The sequence below is a fragment of the Plasmopara halstedii genome (genome assembly GCF_900000015.1).
Source record: "Plasmopara halstedii genome assembly, contig: Scaffold_3120, whole genome shotgun sequence".
NCBI lineage: Eukaryota > Oomycota > Peronosporomycetes > Peronosporales > Peronosporaceae > Plasmopara > Plasmopara halstedii.
This window is the reverse complement of record NW_020190023.1, coordinates 2241523-2254925: the sequence shown is the minus strand read 5'-3', so window position 1 is coordinate 2254925 and position 13403 is coordinate 2241523. Positions and strand designations below refer to the sequence as shown.

The 13403-nt window shown below is 45.4% G+C and overlaps 4 protein-coding genes across 4 annotated transcripts; 3 read left to right on the top strand and 1 right to left on the bottom strand.

The window, feature by feature from the left end:
- Window positions 1–7450: 7450 nt before the first annotated feature.
- Window positions 7451–7934, top strand: PHALS_08019 (uncharacterized protein; the record flags this gene model as incomplete). The annotated part of the gene is made up of 4 exons (XM_024721583.1): window positions 7451–7505; window positions 7588–7711; window positions 7794–7868; window positions 7928–7934. 4 exons carry the CDS (start codon window positions 7451–7453, stop codon window positions 7932–7934), a joined length of 261 nt encoding a protein of 86 aa, XP_024586667.1.
- Window positions 7935–8125: 191 nt separating this feature from the next.
- Window positions 8126–9404, top strand: PHALS_08018 (CCT domain; the record flags this gene model as incomplete). Its single annotated transcript, XM_024721582.1, has 5 exons — window positions 8126–8236; window positions 8305–8496; window positions 8567–9094; window positions 9177–9235; window positions 9308–9404. 5 exons carry the CDS (start codon window positions 8126–8128, stop codon window positions 9402–9404), a joined length of 987 nt encoding a protein of 328 aa, XP_024586666.1.
- A 244-nt stretch (window positions 9405–9648) lies between these two features.
- On the bottom strand, window positions 9649–10806 carry PHALS_08017 (uncharacterized protein; the record flags this gene model as incomplete). The annotated part of the gene is made up of 1 exon (XM_024721581.1): window positions 9649–10806. One exon carries the CDS (start codon window positions 10804–10806, stop codon window positions 9649–9651), a length of 1158 nt encoding a protein of 385 aa, XP_024586665.1.
- Window positions 10807–11625: 819 nt separating this feature from the next.
- On the top strand, window positions 11626–12699 carry PHALS_08016 (CRN-like protein; the record flags this gene model as incomplete). The annotated part of the gene is made up of 1 exon (XM_024721580.1): window positions 11626–12699. One exon carries the CDS (start codon window positions 11626–11628, stop codon window positions 12697–12699), a length of 1074 nt encoding a protein of 357 aa, XP_024586664.1.
- Between the last annotated feature and the right edge of the window lie 704 nt (window positions 12700–13403).

Below are 13403 nucleotides of genomic sequence, written 5' to 3'. Positions count from 1 at the left end.
GCTCTTTTTGAGCTGGACGTGATGTCCTTCGAAGAGTTTGGTGGTGCCTTGAAGGTAGGCAATTTAGCCCAGGTGGATATTATAAGACCGAACCAGGAGACCAACTCGTCGTCGCTTCTGGATGAAGCTGTCTTGAAGGACACTGAGAGGGTGCTAAGCACACGAAGTAGATCATTGATCCTGAAGGACCCCTTGGATCCGTATATCCTTTGGTAAAGGATTTATAAGACGTCGCTTCCAAGGACCCACCGTTGATCCTACCATCGGACCGAGGTGTGCGTCATGAGATTGACGTGGTTCAGGGAACCAAATACTGCGAAACACGCCAACCCGAACAGCTGTGTGACGTCATTGGCACCTTTTTCGTGCACGCACGAGGCAGAAATGGTGCGTGAGCAGGCCACCCCATCCGACACCCATGTTTTGTGTTTGGAAGCCGAACGGTAAGTGGCGTATCGCTCAATCTTATAGTAATCTAACCGCTGCCACCATTCTGGCACAGACGCCGATCCTGGAAAGGATGATGGTTGTCTGTACGAAGCACAGCGCACTCGAGGTGTACTTCATGAGATTGACGTGGTTCAGGGAGCAAATACTGCGTAACACGCCAGTCCGAACAGCAGTGTGACGTCATTGGCGCCTTTTTCGTGCAATGCACGAGGCAGAAATGGTGCGTGAGAGCAGGTCACTCCATCCGACACCCATGTTTTGTGTTTGGAAGCCGAACGGTAAGTGGCGTATCGTTCAAGCTTATAATAGTATAACCGCTGCCATCATTCTGGTACAGACGCCGATCCTAGAAAAGATGATGGTTGGCTATACATAGCGCAGCGCACTCGACTTGGGCAATGGTTATCACAAATTGCTCATGAGAGCGTCTGCTATTCTGCTGACAGCGGTGAGTACTCTGAGAAAGAGGCTCTGGGAGTGGATGGTGATGCCTCAAGGGCTGTCAAATGCACCAGCAACATTCAATCGTCTTGCGTCGCAATTGCTTAGGCCTCATCGGGCGTATGCGTAGACATCATTCGACGACATCTTCGTCCACAGTCGTGCGAACCACGAGAGGATAGATGAGGAAAACCACATCGTCCATTTAAAAGTGGTGCTCAAGTGCATGCGCACGAATGAGCTGTATGCTAATGCTGATAAGTGCATCTTTGGCGCGGAAGATTTTCTCTTTTTGAAGTGCGACATTTGGGAGCGTAATCTTCTAGCGGATCATGTTAAGGTCAAGGCCACTGTGGACTGGCCGACTCAAAAGAACCAAAAGGACTTGCGCAAGTGGCTTGGCCTCGCCAAATACTTGCACAAGTTTATCGCAAATTATGCGGAAATGGCACGGCCGTTGTATAATCTTCTTAAGAAGGATACGGAATGGTTTTGGAACACCGAGCATCGGGAGGCTTTTGATAGGGTCAAAGAAAGCCTCCTTCATGCACTAATTCTGGCGTTGCCAGATCCCATCGTTCTTTTGGTGTCGTCTGTGACGCTTCGGACTTTGCCATCAGCTATGCACTGCTGCAAGCAGATGCCGAGGGGTGAGATCGGGTGATCGCACTCGATTCTTCCCAGCTTAAGAACTACTCCGTCCACGACAAGAAATTACTTGCGATGAAGTATGCACTTGTCAAGTTCAGGATGCACTTGCTTGGATCAAAGCCGTTTGTGATTTACGCATATCATTCGTCATTGCGCCCTGCGACTCAGTCGCCTCACTTCTCGCTGAGGATGGCCAGGTGGCTCTCATATTTTGCAGATTATAACTTTGCGGTGAAGTATAAGCTAGAAAAGCAGAATGCTTTGGCTGATGTGCTGCTACGCAGACCGGATTATGAGCTTGCACATGTCACGACGGTAACGTCGTTAGTTACGGTTTCGATCCGCGCCGCATACGCTGATGGTATGTGTGTAGCGCTGCTACAGGTATTTTGGAGCAATGAGTTTGGACACTAGGACAATAAATTGTCGGCGCATTTGCGCACACGGTTACACCAATATTCGTTAAATGACGGGTTGCTGTATTATAGCACTAATTCGATGGATACGCCACGAATTGTGGTTCATCACGATGCGAATTTGAAATACTGTATCCTCTTTAAAGCCCACGACACCCCACTCAGTGGTCATCTCGGTAGTGAGAAGAAATACAGCTCGGTTAGCTGCCACTATTGGTGGCTCAAGCTGTACAAGTGGACGAGCACATATGTGCGCACGTGTGAGACGTGTCAGAGAGTGCAATCCTCTCCGAATGAGGCGGCGCCGCTGGTTAGTTTACCGGTATTCTCCGGGTGCTGTAGTCCATAAGTTTGGACTTTGTGTTTGGCCTGCCGAATGACTCGACAGGCAACGCGGGTGTAGTGGTCATTGTGGACCGTTTGAGCAAGATGGCTCATATTGCAGCAGTGCCGAACACCATCGATGGTGTGGGTACAGCGACGCTGTTTGTCAATCTTGTCTTTCGACAACATGGACTCCCGAATAGGGACACGCGCTTCACTGGAAAATTTTGGTCTACAATCTTCAGGGTGCTGGGCACCAACTTGACTATGTCAACAGCGGACCATCCGCAAACTGATGTTCAAGCTAAGCGCTTTGAATCACGTCGTTGAAGACATTTTTTGCAATGTCTGCGCTGAGACGCTGAAGCGCTCGAGCGCCATGCTGCTACAAGAGTTTGCTCTGAACAATTCGTGCAATTATCTGCTGGCTACACGCCGTTCTACGTGGATGGGCTTGTGAAATTTCGCATCCCGCTGACGCTGCTATCCCATGGCTCAGGGCTTGGTGGGGGGAATAGCCGAAAAGTTAGCTGATGTCAGACCCCTCACCGCGCGTAAAGAAGTCGGGGACTTCCTATCTGCCAGACTGAGTGTCTTGAGACACGTTCGCGGTGTGATGGTTGAAAGCCAAGACATGCAGAAGGAATATGTAGACTGAAGAGGAAGAAGAAATGATGAAAACATTGAGGTCGAAGACCTGGTTTTATTAAATGCTAAAAATCTTCTTACGCATGCAGTCTCTGCTGTCTTTAAGACGAAGCTGCGTTCACGGTTTACTGAACCGGTTAAGATCGTGGCCAAGCAAGGCCTAGCGTGTACGCTGAACCTTTCGAGGAGGATCCGCACCTACCCGGTGTCTTGTGCGGACTTGCTTTAGCCGTGCCGCGATCCGACGCAAGTGAACGCAGCAGCGTTGGGGCCGGGTCGGCGTCTAAAGGCACTTGTCCACCTAGAAGTTAAGCCAGCAACGGTTTTTGTGCATGGAGTGCAGCAACTGCCGTTTCCAACGGCGCAAGGCGCTCCACGTTCCACGAAGTGACGTACTCGGCTGCTCGACGGCTAGGAGCCACTCCGACCCGACAGAGTACGATAATCCCCAGCGCAAGGCAGTCGGTGCACAAAGTACTCTTACCCTTTGAGGTCTTCCGCACAGCGGTAGGCGCCCTCGGAGATATGCTTGGCAGCGTGCCGATGACGACGGACTTTGTCTTATAACTATCGAAGAGCATCGCGAGTCACCAGACGGCGATCGATCAAGTCGTCATCGTCCACCGCTGATTCTTCTCAATGAGAATGGCGGCGTCCACTACCACGTGGAACGCTTTGTGGGTCGACGTTGTCGACAAGGTATAACCCAACGTATTGTGACGTGGCGGGGATACCCAAACTTCGAGAACTCGTAGGAGTTTGAGGTGCCACTTCGGCAAGATTGCCCAGCGCTTATGATCAGAAGGATCATGACGCTTTGCGCTTTCCGGCAGTAGCCCGGGAAGCCGGAGGATCAAGAGCCGAGCTCAAGTTATGGCCGTGAGCTGCTGTGGTCATAGACTCACCCGTGTGGGAAACCACAGAGCTCGCGTGAGCTTTATGGATTGATCCATATGTCGCAAGGTAACTTTACGCGGGATGTCGGCGTTGAGCCTTGAGTTTGGCAAACTAATATATCAGATGACGCTCAACGCGCACGCCCACTTCCTTGTGGATTTGCTGTAAGGCAGACATTAAAAGAAGCTTCCGGTGCCGCTGCATCCATCGCTTAAAGAGCTCATCATCATCTGCAGCGCTTTTGCCCATGGCAAGCACCACAGAGATGGCCCGCATTGTGGGAACAGGAGTATCCTTTTTTGAGCTCGAAGTCGAGCGCGGTACCAATCCATTGAATTTTTTGGGGGTACCAAAAAGCGAGCTCGCAGAGCTTTCCGCTGATCAAACACAGCTTGTGTAGTGGCCGGGGGCTCAGCTCCGTAGACGTCTAACGATCGAGTGATCGCGTCTTTCGCTTTAGTAGCAGGATCAGCCGAGCAAAAGCCGTATTTCAAACGATTACCCTGTCGATGACTTGGTGAAAGTCGACCACGAGTCGAATACTCCTTTCCCAGCATGATATGACGAGGAATAAATGAGGTGCGCCAACGGCGCGACGTCAGCCCAGCTTGAACCCTGCGGACACCATGTTCATCCCTCAATTTCTCGGTTTCTAGGGGAAGTGGTGTTATTATCAATCGCCTCGACGAGGCACAGGGGCAGCAATTGGAGGCTGCTCACAGGGCGGCTCTCCTGCGCTCTTATCCACGGACGGTTCTGTCTTAGACCCTCGTCGCCTGGGGCGGGCGTGTTGTGTTGCGCTCAGTTGCCGAGGGCTTGGGATGAGCTCCCGTGAAGCCGCGGACGTATTGTCAGGGGATGCACTCTGTACAGATAAAGAAGAAGGGCTTTGCCCACGGGCATTCTCGCAACTAGCGAGGTGGTGTCTTTGCGTGTCGTAGATACAGGGCTCATAGAGCGGAGAATGTACAAAGTTGTTTTCAAAAGAAGGTAAGGTGTCTCAGACACGCGAGTCTCGTATGAGGTGCCCGGTAAATGTGAATCGGGGATGTTCACAATTTAATAGGAGAGCGTGTAACGGGGTTACACGTACCCTTGTAAGAAAGAAGGGTCGCACAAGATTGTGCGACCTTGTATAACACATGTTAGTGTAATCACACAGGGGTGTGGCTAGATCATAACAAGAAGCCCACGTGGCAGGATTGACAGTAGTAATGCATATTACTATATTAATTAGGCTTGCTATATTAATTAGGGATTACTGTATTAATTAGGGATTACTGTATTAATTAAGAAAACTTAGCGCTTTAGATGTTGGCGGCACCGCCGCAACTAAAACAATCGAATACAGTTTCAATTTTGAACAGAAGTCTTCGTTTGCCTTGGTTAAGGTCTTTAGCACTTAGAAGTCGCGGATTGCGATCCGCTACACTAGTGCTGGTTTTTAAAAAGAACATAAGGTCGATGACCTTGGCTTAGCTTTCACTAAGTAAAGAGCTACGGCAGTCTCGCTGCAACTGAGCTCTGGGGCTGTTGGCAAACATGGAGAGTGTAGTAAATTTTTAAACTACATTAGTACCCTTTTGGGCCGAGAGGCAAAGAATCTGAAACGCTGACTAGATATGATGAGATTCGATATTAGGTGCGTCTGTAATGGCTTCTAATTGAGCGGCGTTTGCTACTGCAACAATCTTAGAGGAACTTTGCTTCTTATTGGCGTACAAGCGCCAAATAGCGACTAGAGAATCTTAATCGTTGCAGCCCACGTGGCCTATCCTGGCGTATAAAGGCTAGATGCCTGGGTTGGTGCGACCAAGCACTGCGGCTTGGCGTGTCTGCGGCGACTCTCTGGTTATCGTACCTACAAAGAGACCGGAGATTGAAGTCTAGCAGGATTCGCAACAGACACGTGACGGCCAGCTTGGGACGATTAGAGTTTCCGCGCATAATGAAACTCCACGCATAATGAATATACAAGAATGGCAGGCGTTGCCGCATCTTTGAGAGATCGCGCAATCTGAGGTCGTTCCATTGGAATGACCGTTGATGATTGTACTGCTTCGGAGGAGTAAACAGTAGACATCGAGGCGTTGTGAGGTGAAAGTATTGACTTGAGCTCAATTAGTGTTGTGTACAATACCGGATATTAAGAAATCGGACACTCAATTAGACACCACATAAGCAAAAAGTGTTTTTTTTGAAGTTGACGCCGTTATGCATGTTCCGGAAATCCGATGATGCAAAAATTACGGTCACGTATCCGGTAAGTGTAGCAGTAACATGTGTTGATTTTGGCACCCGCTCATTGGTCTGGTAGGCTCAGAAGAGATATCAAGGTGCATAAGTGAGATAGAAGCATGAAATAAATGTTATGCTTCATCCAGCATCTAGCATTTTCTGATGCATTGTAGTACTCGAACGGTTGATTTCTGCTCACTTCACACAGCAATTCAAATTGGATATTTATAATCGTCGTTTCTAGTGACGCATTAAATCAGCATAGAATCACAAATAAAGTCAAGTTTCTTTTTCTCAAAAGCTACATGCAATCGTAATGTAATAGATTTCAAATTTGGGGAGAACAGTCTAAATTGATCCATTCCATGTCCCATCAAGTACGACAATGCAGAATTTAGCAAATGCTCGCGACATATTTTGTCAAATGCTGGTTCCTCTAAATATCCTTGAAGCAAAATGTATTCACTCCAGATAATCGACAAAAACTGGGTGCAAGCCATACACGAATATTTTTCTTGAAGATCCTCTGTATCAAGTGTTCATATTACAAATATATCATCTTCTGCTTTTAAGGTTTCAATAAGTACTAAGAGTCAGCTCAAAGTTGTGAGTCGGTTTATTCTAACCACAAGTTTCGAAGCATCATATCAAGCCGGTTCCAAACTAATACTGCTATTTTGCTAATTTCACACTTTTCTACTCATATTTCAAAGCTGTTTGGTCAATTGGTATACACAATTTGCTCAAAAAGATTGTATGAGAATGAAAAGATAGAAAAAAATGTGGAAACTTAGTCTTTTATTGTGTATAAAACCTACTAGAATCTAATAATTGTTGATGTAACATCAATTCATCGATATGAAACCGGTCCAAATCAGGTTTCAGACTCTTCTGCGGTCTCAAATATGAGCTTTGACAGTTCTTGATGGCTTGTTAAAGATTGTACTTGTGTAGACTACATCATCCATAAATCCGGGAGGTTACATGATCCGGCTACCATGAGCATTAGTTAGCTGATGAGAAATTCAACTGGCTGTTCCTATTCATAGTATGGTTTGTGCTATCTAATCCATTCACTTAAATACAGTGAAAGTTTGTGCTAACGTCCTGTCTGGGTACCCTGCATGTCATATGGTCTGATCAAATGGATGGCTAGGTTGCAGAAGTGTCGATGTCACATTTAATCACCTTATTGTTAATGTTAAATTAATTCTTTGTTGCGCGTCTTTGTGATGATTGGGTTCTTGGACGAATGTTTTGCATTACCATTCTCGATCAGCATGGTGTGATAGACACATGATTAAGCATCAAGATGGTGGAGAGGCGGGTTGAATTGGGTCAGCTGCTACACATGAGTTAGTACTACGATCTAGCGGTGCCAAGTCATGATGACAGTAATAAGCGGCGGTACTAATCTTACTGTACCTAATATTCACCAAAGTAACCATCTAGTCCGAGCTCTGGCTTTTCTTTGTGTCTTATTACTAAAATGAGACACAGATTTGAGTACCAAGTTCTACAGGTACTGCATCGACTTTGACAGACAAGGGGGGTCTGAGTCGGCGTAGCACTCAATTTTCGCCTGACGAACAGAGCGGCGGCGCTTCCATTGAGCGCGTTATTACTACACTGTCTTCTCTGTTAAGGTACAATTAAGTATTTAGTTACAAGTTGTTTGTATATGTTTATATCGTTATCTAATCATCTCTCCATCCTTCTTCTTTGTAGCAAAGAGGGAAGTAGCTTCACTGTCGCATTCGACACAAGCAATTGTGCACAAGTAGTAACTGACTTGAATTACTCGTACGTTTGCAACTATGAGATAGTCTCTGATTGAGTTATTATGACATTCTATGATCTAGATTATGAGTCACTTACCACCAACATTGCCTGTGGCCATCAAAAAAGAAAAAGAAGAAGTTCTTTCCTTCTCGAGCTCAGTCTCAATTACAGGTACTAACGGCAGCATTCCACGTAAAGACTCAATTGGTTGGGGCGCCGACGATTTCCTGGGAATGATTACCCACACACCCCCTGCATTTTCGCCTGGCAGTTTGACAATGCCCCTGACAAAACGTGGGCGTAGTGGTAGTATAAGTAGTCGACTATTAAGTGCTTCGGATCTTGAAGAACGTGGATATATTGACAGGTATCAAAAAGGGGTGTTAAAGGTACGATTGAGTGTATAAAACGTATAATTTTTGTCATAATGGTGCATATGTACCCATAATGTTACCAGGATCTTATTATTAGTGGTGATGAAGCGTTGCAAAAAGCACTTGAGAAGTTTGACGCTGGTGATCCAACAACTTTGGAAGCAATGTTGGACAGTGGAGCACTTAATAGAAAGTCGTCGTCAATTGATTTATTAGATGATTTGGACTTGGGCTTTTTAAACGTTGGATCGTTAGGTGATACTCCAAAGGATGAGGTGATACTTTTGGGTATCTTTGTGGTAAAATATGGTCAATTGGTCTCATTCTTGTTCTTTGATGTTATAGTTTTCATCAGGTACACGGAATCAGACGTTAGATGAATGGGACGAACTTGGTTTCGACTCTTCATTTACTGACGTCTCAGCTCGAGATGTTTTAGATCATGAATTCTATAGCTCATCCTTGGGAGCGTCGTTACCCAATTCATTACCATCAATGGGACTTGGTATCACGCCACCTGCTGGATTTAGTTTTGCCGACGACTTCTTAGACAAAAAAACAAAACCTGAGTCTGGAGGAACGCGAGAAACTAGTAAGAATGACAGTGCGAAACATTGTACAACTTCATCCAGTAGCTCAAGTCTTTCAACGTCTCGACCAATTGGAATTCCTGGAGCAGCAACAACTGGTACGAGTCGATCATTTAATAGTGACAAGAGTAATGATGGTCAGAAACACACGTTTGTTGGTGCTTATTCTCCTGACTCGCGACGTAAACGGATTGAAAAGTTTCTTGACAAACGACAAAAGCGCGTGTGGCGGAAAGAAGTCAAGTACGATGTACGAAAGAATTTTGCAGACTCACGATTGCGTGTAAAAGGCCGATTTGTTAAGAAAGAGGATGAGCAATTGCTACGAGAACTCTTGAGCTTTACGTAGCTACAATACAATACAGAGTGATGATGCAGCAAGAATGATATTCCGTTTGGATCACTTTGTTGGTGACGCATTGTTGTACGCAGATTGAAAACTGGGTACATTTTGGATATGATCAATTTGGGGCTTATATTGATTACCATGCGTTAGATTAGGAAGGTGGAAACAGGAAAGTTGGTGGATCGAGAGAGGCAAGATTGATCCATTTACTTTGATACAGGAAGCGAAGATACTGATAACGATCTGAAACGGTTTTAAAAGACTGGAGATACAAAGGAGAGACGAAGATGGCATAGGTTATTATGAGCTGAGGTTGGTGCAGAATTTGGGTTCTTTTAGTAGCTGATAATAGGTAACCTTTTTTTTTTGCTAGTTTTACATATATATATTATATCAAAATGCGTACTATTATATACCAGTATCCTTCGTAACTAAATTCTTTTCAATACTGAATACAAAAATATTATTTTAGCTACTTTGAAGAAGTCGAATCAAACAAGATCCTCTACGGCTCTCATAATATAAACACCAACCAGAAATCCAGTCGAAGTTATTCCAGCAACTAATTCGCGTCGAATGCGAGCTGCATCTTCACCAGTGTCCATCCATGATCGATGCAGTCGTTGGCCACGAATTGCCACAAGAGTTCCAATACTTCGTTTAAGTGGTTGATAAAATGTCGCACAAAGATCCTGACATTCTAAAGCCAATGCAGTAAAGATATCATCGTTTTTCCGTTCAAGACAACTGGCCATGCCTTCAAACGGTACCATCGGAAACTGATCAGTTTCGCAAATATGTGCCAGGATATCATCCGCAGTGCTTTGAGCAGCATTAATGTCTGGATACATATCTTCGGGAAACATGGTGGCTTTCAATAAACTACGCCGCTCGTGCATTTCATCATCATCCAGACCTTGTGCACGCCACTCCAATTGTTTATCTCTCAAAACGTCGGAAAATTCATCGAACATCGATTTCGCAATTTTTCGATAGTCGCGAATCGCTTTTCGAGCTGCGCTGCAAAATCCACATTTTGATTTAATGTCCCGATTCCCCACTAATATATTGTCCCAATGCATGCCAACCTCGGAGACATATACATACTTCGTAGTTGATGCAGCAAAATCGTCTCCGAGGCCATCGACAAGAGTATTCAATGCAGATTGAGCATGCTCCATCGTCCACGGAGCACATTTTCTTTTCTTATGTGGTAAAGGTAACGGCACAATCACAGGCCGAGCACGACAGAATTCGCCAAATGGTGTCGCAACATAAGCACGAGTGTAGAATGGCTTGAGATGAAATTCTAATGCTCCAAGAAGTGATAACATATGTGCTGCTTGACCTTCTGAGTAACGTAGTGGCACTTTATCCTGCATTAAGTGCCCGTTTAGTTCCTTACTTCCAGGATTAAAATGATGCTCTTTGCACTCAGACCAGAATTCAGATTTCTCTATAATACAATTAAGCTGGTTCTGTAAGAACAAGTCCATCCAGTCACTGTTACATCCCTGCAATAAATGGACCCCCATGTTACAATTACTCAATGCCATAATACCCAGACTTTTATCCTCGCGAAGCGTTCGACATGTTCCAAGTAATTGAACCATCTCGCGAACGTTCAGAAACCACAATGTACCAGCCATAAGTGCTGGATAGAGATGTTCACTCTTACCAGAACCATAAACGGATTTAGAGTTTGCGTTGCGCAGGCGTTTGGTCTCCGCTCGAGTTCTAGGGCATTTAAACATCCTTATATCGAGTATCTAGCGTCACTTTAGCGTAAACTTAATATCAGCCAGTAGCATAAGCTGCATTGTTTTTTTTAGAAAGTAGCTCATGTGTACTCAGCGCTCCACGTAGTCAACATGTGCGTTCTGTATTTGTTGTATTTGTTTAGTGTACAACAAGCTAAAATGTTCTGGTAAATGATGCGATCGTTGACCTAAAAATGTTGAGGTAGATTCTGAGGCTAAAACTGACATTTATCGACACGTTCTATAAATATCTGCTGAAACGTTAATGTTGCTGGAACACAAAACGTTAGCTGAGGCATCATTTGGACGAAATTATCCTGTTATCGAGCCAATCAGACGCTGGCGCTGCTGCTCACTTGTACTCCGCCACTAAGCGGGCAATAAAGCAAGCTCGCACCCTTCGAGTATAGCTTGTCTTCAAAATTATCATTCATCACACCCTAGCAGCAGTGGGTCATGGAACATTACGCCGGCAGTTTTTTTACTTTCCGTATTTGGATCTTAGGTTCGGGACCGCGCGCGCGACACAAACTACATGTATATTGATAAAAGCTATACGCCGGCAGATTTTTACCTCAAGGATTAGTTCGGACCAGCGCGACGTGGCGTCTCATCATTAATTGAAAAGCTATGTCACAAACCTTCTTTCCCGTTTAAAAACGCCCGAAATTCTCCTTCCCATTCCAGAATCTGCCGGCTCGAAGAACGATGTTGAAGCTTTTCTGTGCGATTGTTGGTGAAGAGGGAAGCGCTTTCCGTGTGGACATCGACGCGAGTCAGCTGGTGGGATACTTGAAGGATGCGATTAAGGTGGAGATTGACTACTCAGGTCCAGCCAAGGACCTAAAGCTCTTCCTGGCGAAAAAAGACGGCGCCTGGCTGAAGTCGAAGGATCCTGCCGTGATTGCTATGCGGAGTGGGGTTATTCCCGAGAAAGTAAAGGCACTGCTGGACGTGGAAATGGATCCAGCAGACGAGATTGGCGACTTGTTTGGTGATGCTCCGACGAAGAGGACGATCCACGTGCTGGTGGGGTCAAACGTCGCCAAGGATAGCTCTCTGCCCTCGGCGATAACTCACAGCGAAAATCGACGGAAGCGCTGGCGCGAACTTAATGAAATCCTCGACAAGAACAAAAAGGCTAAGACGAACGGTGTGGATGGTTCGTTGACTGGGTACTCCTACGTGCGATGGAGCGATGTCAAGAGTGTGCTTGACTACGAACGGTATAAACAGGAGCGCAAGCCGATTCCCGATCATGCTTTCGACTTTTTGATCAAGTACATAAAATACGCTGCGGAAGCTATGAACGGATACGCCGAAGCATCGAGGGAAGCAAAGCATTTTATCGCGCCCGTACTCATCATGCTTTGCAGTTTGTTTGTCGACGCGAAGCTAGAGGTCGAAGAGTCGGTGGACGGCAACGAAGTTCACGCAAACGGAAATTTTGAGTTCGTGCTCACCCGTGGTAAGACGAAGAAGATATGCATCGTGGAAGCAAAGAAGAACGACTTCAATCAAGGGAAAGTGCAGGCGCTCATCGGATGCGAAGCGGTTGCCGACCGCGAAGGACTCTTTGTCGTGTATGGCATCGTGACAGACTTCATTAAGTGGTTCATCTACCGCTGTGGTGAAAATTCTATTTTGATGGATTCGAGCACGCTTAGTGTTAAATCGGAGGAACTGGACACCGGATCGATGCGAGATGTGTGCGAGATGATTTACGGGGCGTTGTCGGACCACGAAGAGGAATGCAAGAAAGAACAGCTTTGCATTGAATGAAAAATATAGTATTCACCCTTCTATAATTTTGTATGTTACAAAGCAATATTATGTTTTGGTGAGATTATTGAATGTATCATGCATTTTACATCAATTGGTAGTCCTACTGGATCTCCCGAGGGTACGATTCTCAAAGCGGTCGCGGCGAGCTATCGACGCTACTGCGCAACCATTGCCTCCTGGTACCAAGATGTTTCCAAGACCACTGAGAAATGTTTGCCACCACTTATCGGAGAGGTTTTGCGCGGGTTGTGACGATCGCCAATATGTCGATATTCCCAAGTTGATTTATTTCAGTGCTGCATCAATATTTTTATCATCCTGATAATATAAAGTTATTTGTATACAAAGATGGCGTACTCACCAGAACAATATCTCGCTAACAAAGAACGCATTAAGGCAGCACAGAAGCGCTACTACCAGCGCACACGCGACGCTCGCTTGTCATATCAAAAGAGCTACGACGATAAGAATAGAGACCAAATTCGAGCTCGCAAGCGAAAGCCCGAAACCGAACTTATTGAAGACAAAGCCGAACCTTACAATGAAACCAAACTTTATTAATTATTTTTTTTTCTTAAAAATAAACTTAAGACCTCCAAAAAGCTATAATTCAAATATTTAAATTAATTTATTTCATAATATTTTGTATATGACTAAGATATAAAGTCGATCCTGATACATGATCAAGATATTATAAAGTC